The 23004-nt window shown below is 36.0% G+C and overlaps 1 protein-coding gene across 1 annotated transcript in view; it reads left to right on the top strand.

Moving 5' to 3' along the window:
• LOC123550869 (nuclear pore complex protein Nup205-like) overlaps window positions 1-20580 on the top strand; it is a 63393-nt gene extending 42813 nt beyond the window's left edge. Inside the window, exons 26-39 of the mRNA XM_045339324.2 lie at window positions 2134-2410; window positions 3602-3700; window positions 4153-4310; window positions 4966-5157; window positions 7633-7748; window positions 11461-11602; window positions 12166-12298; window positions 13010-13258; window positions 14143-14223; window positions 14728-14894; window positions 15552-15666; window positions 16805-16939; window positions 19102-19283; window positions 19711-20580. Coding sequence (XP_045195259.2) covers window positions 2134-2410; window positions 3602-3700; window positions 4153-4310; window positions 4966-5157; window positions 7633-7748; window positions 11461-11602; window positions 12166-12298; window positions 13010-13258; window positions 14143-14223; window positions 14728-14894; window positions 15552-15666; window positions 16805-16939; window positions 19102-19283; window positions 19711-19800 — 2136 coding nt within the window. The 3' untranslated portion in view covers window positions 19801-20580. The remainder of the gene's footprint in view (window positions 1-2133; window positions 2411-3601; window positions 3701-4152; window positions 4311-4965; window positions 5158-7632; window positions 7749-11460; window positions 11603-12165; window positions 12299-13009; window positions 13259-14142; window positions 14224-14727; window positions 14895-15551; window positions 15667-16804; window positions 16940-19101; window positions 19284-19710) is intronic.
• Window positions 20581-23004: the final 2424 nt, after the last annotated feature.

Genomic DNA, 23004 nt, shown 5'->3' with positions numbered 1-23004 from the left:
GGAAAAACTTAGAATCTTCATGTCCATAACTTACATCATTCAAATTTGGACCACATGTATAGTTTTGAGTGGCAAGATGAACCTTTACATGAGTTGACCTTGATCGTGACCCACTTACACATTTCTGTAGCTACAGCCTTCAAATTTGGACCACATGGATAGGTTTGTGTACCGAAAAAAACTTTGACCTTGTTATTGACCTAGCGACCTACTTTCACATTTCTGAAGATACAGGCTTCAAATTTGGACCCCTTGCATAGTTTTGTGTTCGGAAATAAAATTTGACTTTGATTTTGACCTAGTGACCTACTTCCACATTTCTCAAGCTACAGCCTTCAAATTTGAACCACATGCATAGTTTTGTGTACTGAAATGAACTTTGATCTTGAGATTGACCAAGTGACCTACTTCCACATTTCTGAAGCTACATGCTTCAAATTTGGACCCCATGCATATTTGTACCCCCCGACAACAAAGTTGTAAGGGGGGGTATACTGGTTTCAGGTTGTCTGTCTGTCTGTCCGTCTGGTCGTCTGTCCGTAGACGCAATCTTGTGCGCACCATCTCTCCTTATCCCCTTGACAGAATTTAATGAAACTTCACACAAGTGATCAGTACCAACAGTAGTTGTGCATGGGGCATGTTAGGTTCTTTCAGCGACAATAATTGCAGATTTATGGGACTTTGTTTTTTTGTTACTATACTATATACATAGACACAATCTTGTGCGCACCATCTCTCCTCATCCCCTTGACACAATTTAATGAAACTTCACACAAGTGATCAGTACCAACAGTAGTTGTGCATGGGGCATGTTAGATTCTTTTAGAAAAAAAATCTGCAGAGTTATGGGACTTTGTTTTTTTGTTACTATACTATATACATAGACACAATCTTGTGCGCACCATTTCTCCTCATCCCCTTGACACAATTTAATGAAACTTCACACAAGTGATCAGTACCAACAGCAGTTGTGCATGGGGCATGTTAGGTTCTTTTAGAAAAAAAATTGGCAGAGTTATGGGACTTTGTTTTTTTGTTACTATTCTATATACATAGACACAATCTTGTGCGCACCATCTCTCCTCATCCCCTTGACACAATTTAATGAAACTTCACACAAGTGATCAGTAACAACAGTAGTTGTGCATGGGGCATGTTAGGTTCTTTCAGCGACAAAAATTGCAGATTTATGGGACTTTGTTTCTTGTTAACATACTATGTACATACAGTCTGCATATGCATTCTTGTGCGTGCCTAAGCTACCAAACCCTTTCACACAATTTAATGAAACTTCACATAAGTTATCAGTACCAACCCTAGTTGTGCATGGTGCATGTTACATTCTTTTAGATAAATATTCTGCATAGTTATGGGACTTTGTTTTTTGTTACTATACTTATACATACAGTCTATATACATACAGTCCACATAATTATGCAGTCTTGTGTGTGTCAGATTGCAATGTACTGTGTCAGTGCATGCGGGGGGTACATTCATCACCTTTAGTGATAGCTCTAGTTATTTTTGTGTTCTGAATTAAAATTTGACATTGATTTTTACCTATTATCTACTTTCACATTTCTAAAGTTTGACCTTGAAATTGATCTTGTGACCTACTTTCACATTTCTCAAGCCACAGCTTTCAAATTTGGACCACATACACATTGTTTTGTACCAAAATGAAATTTGACATTGATTTTGACCTTGAGCTAGTCTTGAAATTTGGAACATTCAAAAATGGCTCAGTGGATCGTGCCAAGATCACTCTGTAGTCTCTTGTTAGGTCAATAGGTTAAAGGTCAAGGTCAGATTAAACCAGAATGGTAGAACTTTGGTTTACAGTGAGCATATAATTTCTGTTCCTTGTGCAATTACTGAATGCATCAAGTGGGGCATTTCGTGTTCGACGAGCTCTTGTTATTATTAAGAACTAGATGTCTTAATGTAGAATAAGAACTAGATATTCCAAAGTGAAATAAAACAGTGAAGTTTGTGTTCTGTTATCTTGTTAAAATATAACATGTTGATTATTTGTTCTTTCAAGTAATAGTTTACAAATAATGAAAGATTAAGTCTCTGTCCTGATGTTTTATGCGATTTTTTGGTCAAAATTTGTAAATTTGCTTCTAGGTTGCTGATGAAAATGCTTTACCAGAGTTAACTGCCCCTGTTGCTGGGGTTATCCTGACATTGATGGCCAACCTACGTCAGTGTTTTGTCTCAGAGGACCAGGACCCCTCTGAGAAAGAGCGGCGTGACTCCCAGTACATCACCCTGCTTGACAGGTCACAGACGGCTGCTAAGTCTGTATCCTGGGGTCAAGGGTCGGGGTCAGGTTCTAGAACCCTGTTTGCCACATCTCTTCAGATGGTATTGAAGGGCATGATAGAACACATTCTTAGATCTAGTGGGTATTAGTGTATCTTTTTGTCTATTTGCTTGTTCATAAAGCTTCTGCATAATTTTTATGGCACTGTTTCCATGATCTAAAAAGTTCCATGATCTAAAAAGCAAAGATACAATAATTTGTAAAATTTACAGATGTAGGTTTGAAAACTGAAAGGTAATAATCTGGAATTGTTTTTAATTCCTTCTGTGAGAAAAATGCTGCAGTGCTTAATTGCAGAGCTGTTACTTTTACTTAAAAAATGTTTTTGTAAAATACCCCTACCACTTTGCACTTAGTAAATCCTTTTAGAAATATTTTGATAGTTTGTCCAGTGGAATTTACCAGTTTAGATTGTTTAGCCATCCTGAGCTGATACATTAAAATTGTTTTAATGTGTTGGCATAAAGTTTTAATAGAAGGTTTTGCCAAAATGGCCATTTGATTGGGACATAAATTTATAGTTTTTGAAGATGAAATAAAAAGAAACTTGTTTGTTTGATGGGGTTTGAATAACCTAGACAGAGAGAGACATAGATTGAAACAGGATTGACATTTGTTGTCACTTTTAAAGCTTTACTCCTCCATATATAAAATGCTTACTTTAATAAGTAATTACAGTAGAAAGAAATTTTGAAGTGATTATTTGCATTTTGATAACTATTTATCTCTAGTGACACTGTTTGAGTCAATAAAATATGCAGAAAATTCAACAGCATTAGTCACATTGTTGAAATATATGAAAAGACACATTACAAATCTATTTGAAGTTCCATAAGGCTTTAAATTTTAAGTTAAAAACAGATGAAATAGCTTTCCAAATAACTGTTACACATAATTACATGGTTAGACAAAACATTTAATACTGCATATGAACTTTGACAGAACCATAAAGGGAGGTAATCAAAATGATTGGACTAAATAAAAATTTCTATTATGTTAATCAGTATTCAAACCTTGGTCAAATATTAGAGAAAACAATAATTGAAAATAGGATTTACCAAGAAATATATATATTTTACATTGATAATGAAAGATGTGGCAGCCACATTATAAGAAAAGGCATGATGAGCCTTTTAAGAAATGTTGGCTTATCTTTTTTGTTATCTAATATCAATTGCTGTTTTGATTTTTTGAAACTTTTATGCTAATCTTGAGGCATCTGCCTTTAATGTCTTTATATATGTAAGTGCTATATTTTGCTTACACCAGGTGGAGGTCAGCAAAGGGTGCGAGCCAAGTTGTATGGAGCCCTGTTGTATTACTTACAGATAGCTAACAAACCCAAGGTATCACAGACACATTTACTAGGTAATAAAATAGTTTTCAAGTTGTTTTTAATTGTATAATTATATAGGCTAGATTGTATTTTATTGACTTCTAAATTCTGTTAAAATGCTCTAAATTTCTTTTACTGATTCTTGAATGAAAATTAGAAGTTTACATTATGCCTTTTTTGGTGTGGTCCAGTCTTACTCATCCATAAAGTGACAATTTTCCGTTTATCTATATATTGTTTGCTTTTACTTCAAATCCTCAATTCCCAAATAGCAGTAGAACATGCTTGGCTAAAAAGCAGGTGAAAATTAACTTTTCCGTAATAAATGATAAATAATGGTAATTCAGCTGAACAAATTCATAGTTGTATTGTTTGTGTTAAAGTTATTACAGAAGGACTGCAAAGAAGTGTTTTACTGAACTTTAAAAGAGTTTGCCCATTTAGTTCTTAGATATGTGACATGAGAGAAAATTTATGATTGCAGATGAAGCTGCAGGAAGTGTGGAATCACGACTACTAGCTGCCAGTGACTCGGAGTACGATCAGTTACGTAAAGAAAATATCTCTTCTATTTTGTCTTATGGTGATACATTCATGGACTTGCTGTGTAGAGATGCTTGTGATGGTTTGGATGTGGGGAGGGTGAGTACTCTATAATGTTTAATTAGTCAGTGTTTATGAATTAAAGAAATCCTTCAGGGTTATTACAGATAACAAGATGTATTTTCAAAAGGGAAAGATTGAGATCTTGTAGATACCTTAAAATGGTACATATTTACTACCTCCAAACAATGAGAAATTATAATCTCATGGGAATAATGGACGTATTTGCAGAAGTTATATTAGAATGTGCTTGTGTCTTGTTAATGTCATGTATGTACCTCCTAAATGTTCACATGTCAAGAAAGGTGTACCACACCAATTTCACAAAATTGCACGTATTTTTCATTCAATACACATACATTCCTTGAAAATTCTCCATTATGTTCAATACAAAATATTGACCATGTGACTCACAAAACTGTTTATTTCATGTTTTCTGTGAAGTACTACAATATATCAGTGAAGTGAATTTGATATTTTCACAGAGAACAATATCAGACGTATTTTCTAATGTATAGAACTACATTTGAATGCAGATGAATGAAAATCATGAATAAAGGGGGATTTGTTGTCGTAAGTATACTTCAGTTAAGGTACACAACACTGTACAAATATAAAAATGTACTCTGTGCATACAGCACTTTAAAGATAATTTACATACTAGTGTACTTTATTTTGGTAATAATGTTTTCAGATGTTGGCATTGTCAGTTCTGGACTGTATTCTGATGATGGACAAGTTTAACCAGTGGCTTACATTTATATCATCGAAAGGATATCTTCAGCATTTGGTGGACAGTCTCTCGGCTGATGATGATAAATTAATGTCAGTACTGGCTGGCAGTGTGGACAACCTGAAAGTGCTATATTTATATGAATCTAAACTGGTAAGTTCTTCAATTTAAACTTGAAAATGTCACTTACAACAAAAAGCTGTATGGTCCTGAAAGGGGCAATATAAGTTGCTTTTTTTGAAAGTGAAAAGTAAGGCTCAACTGAATTAATAGGTAACTTTTTTGTAACAGTACTGGAAAGTCACTAAACTGAACATATAATCTGACTCCTAGTTATTTTTTTGCTGGAAAATTCTTCAAAAATCACCTTTAAGTGTTAGATTTTTAGCTCGACTATTCGAAGAATAGTCTAGCTATTCTACTCACTCTGGCGTCGGCGTCACACCTTGGTTAAGTTTTTGCATGCAAGTACATACAGCCATCAATTAAAGGCATATAGCTTTGAAACTTATTTTTTCTTTTTCTAGGTCAATTACCAACCTCTCTGGGTCAAGTCCCATAACTCTGACATGTATTTTGAGCAAATTATGCCCCCTTTTGGACTTAGAAAATTTTGGTTGAAGTTTTACATGCAAGTTACTATCTCCAAAACTAATGCAGATATTGATTTGAAACTTCACATGTGTCTTCGGGGTTATAAAACTAGTTGATAGCAGCAAGTCCCATAACTCTGACCTTCATTTTGGCCAAATTATGCCCCCTTTTGGACTTAGCAAATTCTGGTTAAAGTTTTGCGTGCAAGTACATACAGCTATTTTAAGAAGGCATATAGATTTGAAACTTATTTTTTATGCCCCCGAAGGGAGGCATATAGTTTTTGAACCGTCTGGCAGTCTGTCAATCTGTCAGTCCGTCAGTCTGTCAGTCTGTCCGCAATTTTCGTGTCCGGTCCATATCTTTGTCATCGATGGATGGATTTTCAAATAACTTGGCATGAATGTGTACCACAGTAAGACGACGTGTCGCGCGCAAGACCCAGGTCCGTAGCTCAAAGGTCAAGGTCACACTTAGACGTTAAAGGATAGTGCATTGATGGGCGTGTCCGGTCCATATCTTTGTCATCGATGGATATATTTTCAAATAACTTGGCATGAATGTGTACCACAGTAAGACGACGTGTCACGCGCAAGACCCAGGTCCGTAGCTCAAAGGTCAAGGTCACACTTAGACATTAAAGGATAGTGCATTGATGGGCGTGTCCGGCCCATATCTTTGTCATCGATGGATGGATTTTCAAATAACTTGGCATGAATGTGTACCACAGTAAGACGACATGTCGTGCGCAAGACCCAGGTTCGTAGCTCAAAGGTCAAGGTCACACTTAGACGTTAAAGGATAGTGCATTGATGGGCATGTCCGGTCCATATCTTTGTCATCGATGGATGGATTTTCAAATAACTTGGCATGAATGTGTACCACAGTAAGACGACGTGTCACACGTAAGACCCAGGTCTGTAGCTCAAAGGTCAAGGTCACACTTAGACGTTAAAGGTCATTTTTCATGCTCCGTAGGTCAAAGGTCCTTAACTCTAACATCGGCCATAACTATTCTTTCAAAGTGCCATCGGGGGCATGTGTCATCCTATGGAGACAGCTCTTGTTCTTTTTCTAGATCAATTACCAACCTCACTGGGTCAAGTCCCATAACTCTGGCATGTATTTTGGGCAAATTATGCCCCCTTTTGGACTTAGAAAATTTTGGTTAAAGTTTTACATGCGAGTGTCTATCTCCAAAACTAATGCAGATATTGAATTGAAACTTCACATGTGCCTTCGGGGTTATAAAACTAGTTGATAGCAGCAAGTCCCATAACTGATATGCATTTTGGTCAAATTATGCCCCCTTTTGAACTTAAAACTCTTTTGATATTTAACCTTTTTGGGTAATATTTTCCTGCTTCTAGGACAGTATTTCGAATAGTCGAGCTTGGCTGTCTTATGGACAGCTCTTGTTAATTTCTTTCTAAAATTAGTTCTAAAAAAACACCAGCACACCAGGGATAAAGAGAGATTTTTCCCATGAAAAAGACATTTTATCAGACAAAGTCTTTCAATATAAGCTGTAATATCATAAAAATTGATGGCAACCGATCCAACTGAAAACATAAAAATAGAATTATTATTAGTTAAATGATGAAAATACAGGAAATTCATGAAGGATAATTGCAAATTTTCATATAATATCTGAACCTGGCATGTCGGATCAAGATCAAGTCGGCAGTATTTTGGAAATCAAATGTGCATATGCTGTGGCAAAAGGAAGAAATGATGTATTAGTCTGTATTATGTCTTACAACAAAAGGTGAATACTGGTGTTTCTGTGATATTCAGAAGGATTTTCATTGTTCACTATTTGACCTTAATCAGACATTGAACCTTAGCCCCACCCAATTTCTTTTCTTGTTTAGAAACTGTTTACTTTCTGTATATACATGTATATCTATAGAAGTGCTTCAACATGAAAGTCACACTACTATTTACTTATCTAATGCTTAAACAAACTTAATTATAACAAGTCTAGATAAATTGTAAGATGCTAGTTTAAATTTTGATTGTTAATGATTTCAGAGTTTACTGACTCGTGCTGCAGAAACTGCAGTTGGTGCTTCAACATTGCTGCGCTGTGGAGTAATGGAGCAACTTGCTGCATGCTCATTCTTTGATATGAGGCCAGACATTGACAGGTATTTACTGTAATATTTTTAGCGCACATGTCACAAAGTGACAAGGTGAGCTTTCGTGATCATGCAGCATCCGTGCGTGCGTCCGTAAACTTTTGCTTGTGACCACTTTAGAGGTCACATTTTTCATCGGATCTTTATGAAAGTTGGTCAGAATGTTCATCTTGATGATATCTAGGTCAAGTTCGAAACTGGGTCACGTGCGGTCCAAAACTAGGTCAGTAGGTCTAAAAATAGAAAAACCTTGTGACCTCTCTAGAGGCCATATTTTTCAATGGATCTTCATGAAAGTTAGTCAGAATGTTCACCGTTATGATATCTAGGTCAAGTTCGAAACTGGGTCACATGCGGACAAAAACTTCTCAGTAGATCAAATAATAAAAAAACCTTGTGACCTCTCTAGAGGCGATATTTTCATGTGATCTGTATGAAAGTTGGTCTGAATGTTCATCTTGATGATATCTAGGTCAAGTTCAAAACTGAGTGAACTGCAATCAAAAACTAGGTCAGTAGGTCTAAAAATAGAAAAACCTTGTGACCCCTCTAGAGGCCATACTTTTGAATTGATCTTCATGAAAATTGGTCACATTGTTCACCTTGATGATATCTAGGTCAAGTTCGAAACTGGGTCACATGCCTTCAAAAACTAGGTCAGTAGGTCAAATAATAAAAAAAAACTTGTGACCTCTCTAGAGGCCATATTTTTCATGGGATCTGTATGAAAATTGGTCTGAATGTTCATCTTGATTGATATCTAGGTCAAATTCGAAACTGGGTCAATTGCGGTCAAAAATTAGGTCAGTAGGTCTAAAAATAGAAAAACCTTTTGACCTTTCTAGAGGCCATATTTTTCAATGGATCTTTATGAAAATTGGTCAGAATGTTCACCTTGATAATATCTAGATAAAGTTCGAAACTGGGTCATGGGCGGTCAAAAACTAGGTCAGTAAATATGAAAATAGAAAAACCTTGTGACCTCTCTTAGAGGCCATATTTTTCATGAGATCTTCATGAAAATTTGTGCGAATGTTCACCTTGATGATATCTAGGTAAAGTTTAAAACTGGGTCACGTGCCTTCAAAAACTAGGTCATTAGGTCAAATAACAGAAAAAACCTTGTGACCTCTCTAGAGGCCATATTTTTCAATGGATCTTCATGAAAATTGGTCAGAATTTTTATCTTGATGATATCTAGGTCAAGTTCAAAACTGGGTCACATGAGCTCAAAAACTAGGTCACTATGTCAAATAATAGAAAAAACGACGTCATACTCAGTTCAAAACTGGGTCATGTGGGGACAGGTGAGCGATTCAGGACCATTATGGTCCTCTTGTTAAATGACCATTTGAATGATACTCCTATACAATTTTATCTATTTCACCAACAAAGATGTTTAAACATTTACTTTTTTTAGCCCACCATCATCAGATGGTGGGCAATTCAAATCACTCTTGGTCTGTCGTCCATCCTTCAGTCCATCCGTTTGTTAACAATTTCTCGTTATCGCATCTCCTCAGAAACTACTGGGGGGATTTTAACCAAACTTTGTCAGAATGATGTATTGGTTCCCTAGTTGTGTCCCCCTGAAAATCAGACTGGTTCAACAATTTTTGACTGAGTTATGGCCCTTTGTTTATTTTTATAATTACATAAATTTATATAGGGAAAAACTTTGAAACACTTCTTGTCCAAAACCACAGGGCCTAGGCCTTTGATATTTTGTATGTGATATCATCTAGTGGTCCTCTAGTAAGATTGTTCAAATTATTCCCTTAGGGTCAAATATGACCCTGCCCTGGGGGTCACATGGTTTACATAGACTTATATAGGAAAAAACTTTGAAAATCTTCTTGTCCAAACCATAAAGCCTAGGGCTTTGATATTTGTAATGTAGCATCATTTAGTGGTTCTCTACCAACTTTGTTCAAATTATCCCCCTAGAGTCAAATATGGCCCCGCCCCGGGGATAACATAGTTCATATAGACTTACATAGGGAAATACTTCAAAAATCTTGTCCATAACCTACAACATTCAAATTTGGACCACATGTATAGTTTTGAGTGGCAAGATGAACATTGACATGAGTTGACCTTGATCTTGACCTGGTGACCTACTTTCACATTTCTGTAGCTACAGCCTTCAAATTTTGACCACATGCATAGGTATGTGTACTGAAACAAACTTTGACCTTGACATTGGCCTAGTGACCTACTTTCACATTTTTTAAAGTACAGGCTTCAGATTTGGACCACATTCATAGTTTTGTGTTCCGAAATGAAATATGACCTTGATTTTGACCTAGTGACCTACTTTTACATTTCTCAAGCTACAGCCTTCAAATTTGGACCACATGCATAGTATTGTGTACCAAAATGAACTTTGACCTTGAGATTGACCTAGTGACCTACTTTCACATTTCTGAAGCTACATGCTTCAAATTTGGACCACTTGCATAGTTTTGTGTTCTGAATTGAAATTTGACCTTGATTTTGACCTAGTGACCTTTCATATTTCTCAAGCTACAGCCTTCAAATTTGAAGCACATGCGTAGTTTTGTAAACCAAAATGAACATTGACATTGAAATTGATCTAGTGACCTACTTTCACATTTCTCAAGCTACAGCTTTCAAATTTGGACCACATGCATGGACCACATGCACAGTTTTGTGTTCTGAAATGAACTTTGACCTTGAGCTAGTCTTGAAATTTGGAACATTCAAAAATGGCTCAATGGTGGGCGCCAAGACCATTCTGTGATGTCTTGTTTCTGATAAATTAACTAAAATAAACTACTGATGCGAGAGGCATATAGTGATTGTCCTGTCTGTCCGTTCATTCGTCCGTCCGTACAAGGTTAACCAAATGGGACCGTTTTGTCTAGCATCAATACTAGCATCATAATGAATTGATACTAATGCAGATGTAACCTGTGACCATTCTTCATCTTCTGACATCACCTGACCTCAGTTTGACCTTGACCTTGAACTTGACCTCATTTTGGACTTAGGTTGCTTTATATCGACAAGGATGCCACTGGGGGCATCAAGCATTTATTGAACGCAGCTTCGTTATATTTTGAAAGGCAGCATATAGTAATTACAGTGTATGTTAGTTAGTTAGTTCATCGGTCTGAAGGAAGGTGCCCACTCATGCCTGAAGTGATGCCAGGAAGTGTACCTGTGGTCTTCCTCTGCCATCAAAAGCTGGAAAGTCCCTATATAACCTATGTGGTACTAAACCCAGCAGAGAAAAAAACAAATCTGTTCGAAACACAGTCTCTCATCTGTAGGTACTCAATGAATTCCACTGATATTCTACACAAGTGTTAAGCATGATTAGGTTTGCCACATGCAGAGTCTTAACCTGGGGGAATATTGCTCTAATCTTCTTGGGGACTAGAAACTTACTTAGGACACCTTGTTGGCTTTTAAGAAACACTTTTGCTGCTAATCAAGAGGTTCTGAGTTTAGTCTCGGGTAAAATGCAAATACACATGGTAATAATTTACCAAAGTTTTGGTCTTGTGTGTTCAAATCTCTGGTTATCAGTGTACAAAATAACTATATATAAAGAAAGTAGAATTATTATGTTATCAGACCTACATGTATTAATCTTTCTTAGATTTCTGTGTGAAAAATTACTTTTTAAAATATAGACAGTCATATCATTACTATTGCCTGTTGTATACTAAGTTTTGTATCTGTCTTACATTAGGGGTCAGACAGTATATGGAAGTAATGATGCATTTCTACCAGATCCAGTCTCGAGATACCGACATCTACTGTTTACATCATTACGCTTTTGTCTAGCTCTCCTTACTTCTCTTGGGGTAGAAAATAGAGAAGCAGGTATTCAGGTAAAAATGAAATTTTCTTATGTAAACAGAACATCTTTAAGTTTAATTGAAACTTATTTATAGCACATTACATAAAGAGAAAGTCCTCACAATTTATTGTTTTCTAATCTTGGTGACTGCTTTCTTGACACTGTCGAGACTTTGCATTGTAGAGATTGCAGTAAAAAAAAATTCACCTGTATAATTCAAACTAGAATCTGAGGATTTCATTCCTTCATCTGCTGCTACAGTATAACCTCTCAGTTATACCTATAGAGCAAACACCTGTCAAGAAAGGCACATCTTTCCCCATTGATAAAATATTTTAAATTGACTTCTCCAGAGCAGCAACCTCAGTACAACAAACTCATTTTAGCTTTCCCAGCAGAGTTTGCCCTAAAGAGACTGCAATGTATATAAGTCAGATAGTAATTTTAGGCTGTTAATAGTAGAAAGGACTGCAGATATAATAAGTTTTTTTTTATAAAATCTGTTTTGAATGTTGTTCTTTTATCACAATTTACTTGGCATGTGAAATAAGCTGGTGGATTAGACATTCCATTTTGTATGATTTTACTCTACAGGTGATGCAGTTTGTAGTTGCCCATGGTGATATATTTCATTCTATCCTGCTAGACAGACAACAGGCACTCAATCTGTATGCTCTACAAGAACTCGCTTTAACAACAGCTGTTATATCAAGGGCAAATTGCCAAGGTCAGTTAGTAGTAAGGCCTGAGATAAAAAGTGGTTTGTTAAGGGTAACTTGCCACTAAGACTTAGAGTATTTTAAAAGGATTGAAGATTTCAAGAAAATTTGCATAAGCTGGGTATATAGTAACAAAATTAATTGAAAACATATAGTAAAATTATGAAAAACCAAATGTTTTGACAAGAGTAAAAGAGTTAAGGTTATCTGTTATTTACTAAGGCTATGGATCTTAACCACACAGTCATTCATTTATTGTATTTGAAAATTTTAAAAAGAAAAGGAAAGATTAGAGCAGCTAAGGTGCCAAATGTGTTGGTTCAGTAGCTTACTTGGGGTGTAAAATTCTTTCATGTGTTAAAGCCATCCAGCAGGTTTTGGGAAAGTTAGTGGTTCTACCTAAATGCCCACCCATGCCTGAGATGCAGCCTGGTTTGGCACCTGACCTCCATCATCTAAAGCTGGAAGACACCATATGGCATGTAATTATGTCAGTGTCATGTTGAACCAAACAAAAAAACAGAGATCCTACAGGTGCAAACAGTGCTTCGCCTTTCTTAATAGGAAGTGAACTTTAAATTCGCTAAAAAAGGCTTTCAACTTTTCTTGTAGTTTAACCAGAGTCAGTGGGAATTTAGCAAAATCAAGGAATGAAAATGAAAACCAGTAATGGTTTTTATAAGGTTTTAACTGAACACTGTTCTTCCCTATTTTAATAGAGGAAGACCAATATGCAGAGGTTGATTCTGCCGAGATCGAGTTCAGAGGTCATAGGGTGCGTATCCAGCGTCACATGGTTGCCTTGCTGCCAAAGTACTGTGTCTCAGAGAAGCTTAACAAGCAGTTGAAAAACCTGGATATTCAACAAGAAGACGAAAAACGAGATTTAAAAGCCGAGGTGATGCAAGCCTACCTGGAGGTCGCCACTAATGTTACATCATATTGTAGAGCTCTTGTTTCTAATTCAGGTAATTTAAACAGTTGCATTTACATGTTATATCTTACGACTTTTTAGCCGTAACTAATCAAAGAGCATTGCATTGTGTGACGAAAAATCCCAACTGCCAGTGGCGGGATTCTTTTTGGTGTAACAAATTAAAGAGCATGGCATTTTATGATGAATAATCCTAACTGCCTGTGGCAGGATTGGAACCCAGGTCGCTTGCTTGCTAGTTCAATGCTCTAACCACTGAGCCCAAATAGTCTACTCCCTGATGCAGTTGTCAGAGATTGACTTTAAACGTACATGCTATATGTAAGCTACCATACATTATATCAATGTATTAAAAAGGGGAACTTTTAAAGATGTTGTCTACATTTCTTTCATGAAACTTATTGTAGTGTTTCAAAATTCATCATGTACAGTTGCTAACAAAATGGTTTTCAGTACTGAAAAAAAAATTTACCAGAGCTGGAAATATATTTTTTGGTTAAAAAAGACAAGATGAAAGTTATGTGTCCAGCCATTTGTGTGAAAAATACTCAATCCACATTTCTTTGGGAAGGTTGGGAAGTGATTGCAAAAAGATATTTAATGATTGTACATTATTCCACTATCATGAAATAACTTGAATAATGTTTTAAAATGAATCCAGATTGCAAATATTGATTAAAAAAATGACAAAAAATTAGGAATTGGCCTAGACATTTGGTTGTGTTTTGTTTGAAGTCAGCATATGCAGGAAATAGGAAAGACTGAACAAAAAGGAATGACACTGTGATATTCTGTCATAAGTATAAATATGATACCTAAGTTTAAAGTATTCAGATAAGTTACTAGATCATTTTATTTCTAATTTAAAAAAAAAAAACAGTTGTTTTGGATCTTGATCTGTAAATGTCTATATTTCAGGACCCAATGTACAGTATTGCCGTGTTCTGTTTTGGCCTAATCTTGAAGAAGCAATGGCAAGAGATATACATGCTAGTGGTGGTAAGTTAAAGTTTACCATAAAACTCCAGAGTATTTAAGTTACCACCGATGATTTGTATACTGTTGAGTTCATAAATCTCTGTACAGAATATACAAATGATTTGGAACTTAAATTTGATTTGGGCCCATGTTTAATCCAACTGCTCTTGCTTTGGGCTTACCCTCAATTCACAACAGCATCCTCTTCATGATTCTGCCAGAAAAAAAAAAGGCTGAATAAGTTGAAAATTGTAAAAACCCTGTTAAGATTAAATAGATTTGCTAGTTAAGAGGGGGAAGGCAGTATATAGCTATGAGCATAAGTTTAAAATATTACGCTGTTGGGAGGTAAAAAGATATGAAGATATTGAAAGAAAAAGAACAACTATAGAAGTCTTGTTGAACCTGTTTAAAGTTGATGTATGGTTTACCCTAAACTTCTCTTGTAAACATGATAAACATGGTATGAAAATCAGAAAATTTTCACAGTCACTGATAGCTCTGTAAGATATGAATGTGTTTCAGATTTTGCATTATCAACATTAAGTCCTGCACAAGTACCAAACCTTGGTATAGTGGTGTATCAACTGAAGCAGTGTACAAATCACTTTATGAGGGTATATGAGAACAGGAAACAGCACCTTAGTAAACTAGAAGGTCTCTCCGACCTTAGTGTAGAAGATTTAAAACAGGTAAGTTCCAGTCTTATAAAGTATATGTCATATAGCATTTGATAGTCACCGTAGATTGAAACCTGTCTGTAAAGACACCTTTTGGAAATGAGAAGAGTTGTTTTGTTGACAGGTGGTACCTTAACACAGGTAGATTAAAACTATTTATTGTTAAACTGCAAAAGAAAATGGTGACCTTTATAAACCAGTTTCACAGTAGTGGCCTTTACTTGGAGATATTCTTTAACACAGGTTTGACTGTACATGAAATGTTCAAGAAACACATTCTGTCAATTAAGCTAAATTAAAATCTGTTTGTATTGCATTTATTCTGTAATCTGAATTTGGAAATCGCTACCTAAACTTTGCCGCATATAGCATAATGAAAATTACTTATATGTTGATTATGATACTTAGTGATGGAATAAACTTAAGTTCTTTTGTATTTAAACAATTTAAAAATAAACTTAACCCAGCTCATTTGCATATATTTTATGCTTGGCTCAATAATTAGTGTACAAAACCATTTTTCAGGCAGTGACAATATAAGCGCACTAGATATCTGTATGATACACATAAAATCATATGCCTTGAAATTTAATTCTAGTATTTAGACCAACAGTTACTATAATATTAGAATTGTATATCTTGAAATTATATTCCTCTATATACCAACAGTTTTCCACAATAACTGGGGAAGAGAAGATGTCGTCGCAGGTACGGCAGGTTATAGCGAAGAAAAGGTTGTCTCAACTGATTGCATACAACTACAAGGAACTCCAGGCTTACTCGTGTATCCTTTTTGAAACATCAGTCACATTAAAGAATAAGGCATTCCTGACTGGTTATACAGTAAAATAGTGTTTGCTCTAGCATCATTTCCTTGGACACCCAGGCTCAGTAAAGCAGTTTATGTGTTCCCTCCGCTGATTTCTGTATATTTTCTATATTTGGATCACTTGAAAACCCTTGATAACTTAAGCATTAAGCTCATTGCTTTGCAGCCTTGAGTGATTTGTACTGATTTATGATTGGTTTATTGTGAGACATTCCAAACCCGACTAGTTCTAGCTGATACCATTTTATGCTTGCATGATTTTGAGGAAAGCTTGAAGTTCATGAGTCTGCCTGGAAAACATTGCATTGCTGACATAAATCAGGCATTTTTGATCCCAGCATGGTTTGAACCTGTGAAATGGTGGTTGAACTTAAAAGAGAAAGATATTTAGAATTCTTTTCATATTTTTCCTGTCTTTCGTTACAGAACGATAATTTAAGACATAAATTAATTATTTGATAGTGGGTATGTAATAAAAAGGTTATCAACTTTGTATGTGGATATATGCACTTGTTCTTTCAAGGATAATATTGCGCTCCTAAAGTCGCGCCTTGAAAGAACGAGTGCATATATCCACATACAAAGTTGATAACCTTTTTATTACATACCCACTATCAAATAATTAATTTATGTCTTAAATTATCGTTCTGTAACGAAAGACAGGAAAAATACGAAAAGAATTTCTCTGAATATGTAATAAATCAAACCGACACGCATTAATATTTTCCGCGAAAATGACGTCTGTTGTCGCAACATGCGCGTGGACGCCATAGACGTCACGCGATTCTTTCCATTACAACGTTAAGAAAACATTCCACATCCGATATGAAAACGTTCCACGTCAATATGGAAAAATATTGCACGATCGCGGTCCATTGAAACTCAATGGAAAATAATTTTAGGTATGTAATAAGGGATAATATTGAAGCAACTTTTGCTGTAAATTTAAAAGCCTATCATATGGCAACATAGATGTATCCTAAAACTAAATAGATTTCAATCACAATCACCTTCTGATAATCTGGAACACTTCAAGAAACTGAGAATTCTTATAGAAAAATATGATTTTGTCTAATGCCTTAACACAACTAAGATATAATTGAGAACAGTTTGTTCCTGTTGTGGCGCCACCTAGAGTACTACCTGTTACACTGTGTCCCTGCTGATAAAGGACAGTCTCAGTACCAATCACAAGCCCGGAAACAGCTACAAATGAGAAGACTACAAGGGTATATAGATAGATTGCAACCTACTACTGTTTTCTCTGGTGATAAAAGAATGTCTATATCAAACAAAAACCAAAAGTTTCTCCAAAATTAATTTCAGTAGGACCTGAAAGATCATGATTTCCTGCTTGAAATTTCCCTTGGAATTGTACTTTTTCAGTGTTCTGATACACTTTATCTTTATCTCTCTTATTACTTAATACTTTTGACACAGACCCGAGCTTTTGTCCAATATCTTCATCCACATTGGAGTCATTAAACACACCAGTGACAGCTCCAGCTTCTTCAGATGTGCCCAGTTTTACTATCCAGCATCGAAATAGTTGAGCACACTCTCTACTATGATAGCTCTTGTTTAATCCACCGCCACAAGTGGTGGGGGTTATAGGAATGGTCACCGTTCGTCCTTCCTTCCGTCTGTCAATCCATCCGTAACATTCGTGTCCGCTCTGTATCTCCTTAACCCCTTGAAGGATTTTCATGAAACTTGGGTCAGATGATCACCTCATCAAGACGATGTGCAGAACCTATGAGTCAACCATGTCAGCTCAAGGTCAAAGGTTTGAGCTTCCATTTCGTGTCTGCTCTGTATCTCCTAAACCCATGGAGGATAATCATTAAACCTTTGGTCAAATGATCACCTCTTCAAGACGATGTGCAGAACCCATGAGTCATCCATGTTGGTGCAAGGTCAAGGTCACAACTCTAGGTCAAATGTTTGAGCCTTCAATTTTGTGTCTGCTCTATTTCCTAAACCCCTTACAGGAATTTCATGAATTTTGGGTCAAATGATCACCTGTTCAAGACAATGTGCAGAACTTATGAGTTAGCCATGTCGGCTTAAGGTCAAGGTCACAACTCTGGGTCAAATGTTTGAACCTTCCATTTTGTGTCCGTTCTGTATCTCCTAAACCCCTTGAAGGAATTTTATGAAACTTGGGTCAAATAATCACTTCATCAGGACGATGTGCAGAACTCATGAGTCAGCCATGTCGTCTCAAGGTCAAGATCACAACTCTGGGTCAAATGTTTGATCCTTCCATTTTTTGTCTGCTCTGTATCTCCTAAACCCCTGGAAGGAATTTCAAGAAACTTGGGTGAAATGATCACCTTATCAAGACGATGTGCAGAACTTATGAGTTAGCCATGTCGGCTTAAGGTCAAGGTCACAACTCTGGGTCAAATGTTTTAGCCTTCTATATTGTGTCCGTTCTGTGTCTGCTAAACCCCTTGAAGGATTTTCATAAAGTTGGGTCAATGGAACACCTCATAATCGATGTGCAGAACTCATGAGTCAGCCTTGTTGGCTCAAGGTCAAGGTCACAACTCGGGGTCAAAGGTTCGAGCCTTCAATTTTATGTCTGCTCTGTATCTTCTAAACCCCTTGAAGGATTTTAATATGACTTGGCTGTAATATTCCCCTTATCAAGACAATGTGCTGAATTCAAAATTCACCTCTGCCAGCTTAAGGTCAAGGTCCCAACTCGAATATTTAATGGTTCCATCCAATACCGTCAACCCGTCCACTATCCATAACAGTGGCGGGGGATATAGCTGTTTTTCAGACTGCCTTGTTCCAATTTTTTCTGATTTTTAAAAAAACATGGCCACCAGAGGGTGTAGTCAAATTACGTTATATGTATACATAAAGAAAATTTTAAAAATCTTTTTGTCAGAAACTGCTTGCTAAGATTGATCAGAGCTAAATATAAAAAAAAATCCCAAACGACATCTTAAAGGGTTGGTCTGATTTTGAAATAATTTCACAGAAATGACCATCTACCAAAATTGTTCATATTATTCTGATTGGCGATCAACATGGCCGCAAGAGCTAAAATTAGAAAAATCTTTGAACGCCATCTTCTCCAAAACTACTTGTCCGATTTTAAAATAATTTCATACAAATGTTCTTTTGGTGACCATCTACTAAATCTTGATTTGTCAAGCTATGGTGGTCTATTTTGCCTGTATCGCATTATTTAAAACTTTTAAAGGTTTCTCCTCTTAATCAGCAGGCCAGTTTTCAAACTAAGTAGGCTGAAATATTTCTTGTAACACCTATCTGTGCTGTGATACTCTAGTGCCCGATATAGGTCCATCACGGCTCTTTGGTTTTGTGTAAATAGATTTTACCAAATTTAATAAAGATTTTTTTCTATGCCAGATATTGTAGGTATTTCGCAATCGCCTATGGAAAGATCAGGATCTGGCGAGAACATTACAGCTGGCTTTGACCTTGGAGACTCCAGACAACATGTTAGACAACAGGATATTGACACTCTAAAACAGGCTGCCATCACTGTGCTGAGTGATTCCCTCTTCAAAAAAATACAAGAAATCAATGTGGTATGCATTTGTAAACATTGTTTATTTTGAATATTTCTTTATCACAATTTCATAGAAAAATTAGAAGCATGTAAGCTGTCCTTTGAAATTATGATAAGAGGAAAAATTTTGAAATCATTCGGGAAAATTTTTCAAAAAGGCAGTAAGGCTAATGGAAATCTTGGAATTGTCAAGCTGTTTAATAAAGTCTGTAATACATAAAATTCAGTTATTCATATAAAATAATTGATGCAGATTATATATTGAGAAAATGTACAATGAACATAATGGCTGTGTTCTGGATTCCTCAGAATGAGGTTGTTGTCCAGATATATGCATATATCTGCGGACAGGGGAGAAAGAATCTGGTATATAGCTTCTGATAGTCTGATTAGCCAAGAAAATACTGAAAAATTAAGAAATTCACAATTTCTTCTTGTGTTTACAGACATTTTGCAAGAGTAGAAGTCATTATGGTTTTGTAGAAGCCGTGATAAGAAGAATAAAACGTCTTCTACGTCTACACACTGGCAGCTGATAGTGGTCAAGATAGTATCAGAATTACTATCATTGAATGAAATGTAACAGACAGTTAAAATCACCATAATAGTGAACAAACCTATCAACGACATGCAGACAAGATTAAACTACTAATGTATAGTGAAACCCGTACCACATACCACTTGCTCTAAACACTGCTAGTTTTATTTCTGACTTAAACATTTGCAGATAAACCAGTGAATAAAGACAAATGCAAATATTGCTCCAGAATATATGTTTTCTTTATATGCAAGTTTAACTTTGATTAAAGTGATGATTTGTGTAGACATTTTCTATATTCTGCACCAAACAGTTCTTACAATTTGTGTAAAACGGATGACATACAATGTATTAACTTTTTCAAAATCTGAAAACTGCTGTAAGAACTTCAATAAGAATGCTGAATACATGCAAAATGTTTGTTTTCAGTTTCAGTTTATGCTTATTGACTGTCGCATAAAATGTGCAGACCTTTAGGCCTGGATTAAAGAATTTTGAAGAAAAACTATTTTTCATTTCTTATAAATTTAAAGTTTTGTGTAAAAGTTATGAAAATGTTCAACATATTTGATATCAGACTGCACCTTTTATCTGTAAATTGTTTGATGCAGACAGCCAAACCAGAATGACGGCTTCTGTCAATATCAAAGGTCATTGAGGAGAACTGTATGAAATACTGTGGCTAAATGATAAAGCTATGTTTTCATTTTAATATGAAAGTTGTATATAAATTGTATAAGAAATGAATTTTTGAAATAAAAAATGATAAAAGGGAAAAGCCATTTCCAGAGAGTTTCTTGCCTGGGGCATGAGCTATGGGATAGCATTAAATGTCATGCATTCCTTGTTCTGTCACGTATCTAATGTAGGTTTCCAGAGCTCCGCCTTACAGGTGCCCGGGAACGCCCATTAGAGACCAATGAGTTGAGCTAAGTCCCACTACCTTCAGTGTAGTGGTCGGGTCATAAATATTGAATGGTCTTAACCAGCCTCCCTTGATATTGTTAAAACTTTGCACATTTATTTATCACAACAGTACCAGTCCTACTGTAAGGAGTGAAAACATAGAATACTAATTTTTAATGAAAACTTGGTTGATAGATTAGTGAACTGTTGGCGTCACACTCTTGTTCACTCCATAACTTTACTTTGTATCAAAATGTTCAAATGAAACTTTGCCTATAGGTTAAAGTAGTCTGTAGTTGCTATTGTATACAGAGTCAACTTGAAGGTCACTGATAATACCGAAAATGGAATAACAGCTCAAGATAATGTGAATCAAATGAGACCTTGCTGAGAGCAAGCTTTTGTCAGTACCAAGACTGGGATTGCATATGGTGTCACTGTTCCTTAAAACAAAAACTGCTTGGTAACTAGTTTGGATTAATTTATTAAAGTGAAATTTGACCCTTGCTGAGTATAAAATAAGATCCAATTAGGCCCAATGAGTTCAAGGTCGGTTACTAATACAGAAAAAACCCCATCCAGTTTAGTAAAATTAAGGCCGACATTGAATCTGGGGACAGTAGGGACGCGAGCACTGCTTTTAAATAGACTGGCATCAGTCGTTAAGAGTCCATGAAAATAAATATTTCTGCAGTAAATCCTCCCAAATGGCACTTTTTGAAAAAAACAAACGATATCTCTGACTAGACTAGCCTAGCCCAGAGAGAAAAGGGTTTTCTTAGAAATTGTCAGTGTCATTGTGAAGAAAGAAATAAACTTTATTACAGATTACTTGATCTTGACAGACTGTAAGCCTACGTCAGTTTAATTTGATACACAATATGAAACTTGCATGGGGTCATGGTCAAAGTCGCTGTTGTTAAAAATTAAGACATTCTCGATAACATGTTTGGACAAAGTGAATTAGATTAAACCACCAAAGCTAAAACGATTCGTGGGCTCAAAGTAGATGATCAGAAAAAACTATTATAGACACAATGAATTTCTTCAAAATTTAGTTGATCATGTATTTTTCATGGGCGTAGGAGCATTTTCATTTGGAATGTTGTGCAGAAAATATTTTGATATCCTGCATTACAGTTTTATTACAGAAAGCAATGTCTGTTTTTAGCTGACCTGAGCACGAAGTGCTCAAAGGTGAGCTTTTGTGATCACCCTGTGTCCGTCGTCGTCCGTCGTCAACAGTTTGACTGTTAACACTCTAGAGGTCACATTTTTGGCCCAATCTTAATGAAACTTGGTCAGAATGTTACACTCGATAAAATCTTGGACGAGTTCGATATTGGGTCATCTGGGGTTAAAAACTAGGTCACCAGGTCAAATCAAAGGAAAAGTTTGTTAACACTAGAGGTCACATTTTTGGCCCAATCTTAATGAAACTTAGTCAGATTGTTACCCGTAATAAAATCTTGGACGAGTTCGATATTGGGTCATCTGGGGTCAAAAACTAGGTCACCAGGTCAAATCAAAGAAAAAGCTTGTTAAAACTCTAGAGGTCACAATTTTGGCCCAATCTTAATGAAACTTGGTCAGTGTTATCCTCAATAAAGTCTTGGACGAGTTTGATATTGGGTCATCTGGGGTCAAAAACTAGGTCACCAGTTCAAATCAAAGGAAAAGCTTGTTAACACTGTAGAGACCGCATTTATGACTACCGGTATATATTCATGAAACTTGGTCAGAATGTTAATATTGATGATCTTAAGGTCCAGTTTGAATCTGGGTCTTGTAGGATCAAAAACTAGGTCACCAGGTCAAATCAAAGGAAAAGCTAGTTAACACTGTAGAGGCCACATTTATGACTGTATCTTCATGAAACTTAGTCAGAATGTTAAACTTGATGATCTTTAGGTCAAGTTCAAATCTGGGTCATGTTGGTTCAAAAACTAGGTCACGGGGTCAAATCAAAGGAAAAGCTAGTTAACACTTTAGAGGCCACATTTATGACCATATCTTAATGAAACTTGGTCAAAATGTTAATCTTGATGATTTTTAGCTTAATAGGTCAGGTGAGCGATACAGGGCCTTCATGGCCCTCTTGTGTTTTAGTTTTTAGCTCTACCACTCAAAGAATATGTAGAGCTATTAGACTCGACCATGCGTCGGCGTCGGCGTCCCGATTTGGTTAAGTTTTTGTATATAAGCTGGTGTCTCAGCAATCTGACTAAAGTACTTGATCTTCTAAACGAAGATCTGAGAACGACCCATTCACATTCGTCTTCTGTATATTTTGGGT

This window comes from Mercenaria mercenaria, chromosome 4 (genome assembly GCF_021730395.1).
Source record: "Mercenaria mercenaria strain notata chromosome 4, MADL_Memer_1, whole genome shotgun sequence".
Classification (NCBI taxonomy): Eukaryota; Metazoa; Mollusca; class Bivalvia; order Venerida; family Veneridae; genus Mercenaria; species Mercenaria mercenaria.
The sequence above is the reverse complement of the archived record's forward strand: the minus strand, read 5'-3'. Positions and strand labels throughout refer to the sequence as shown.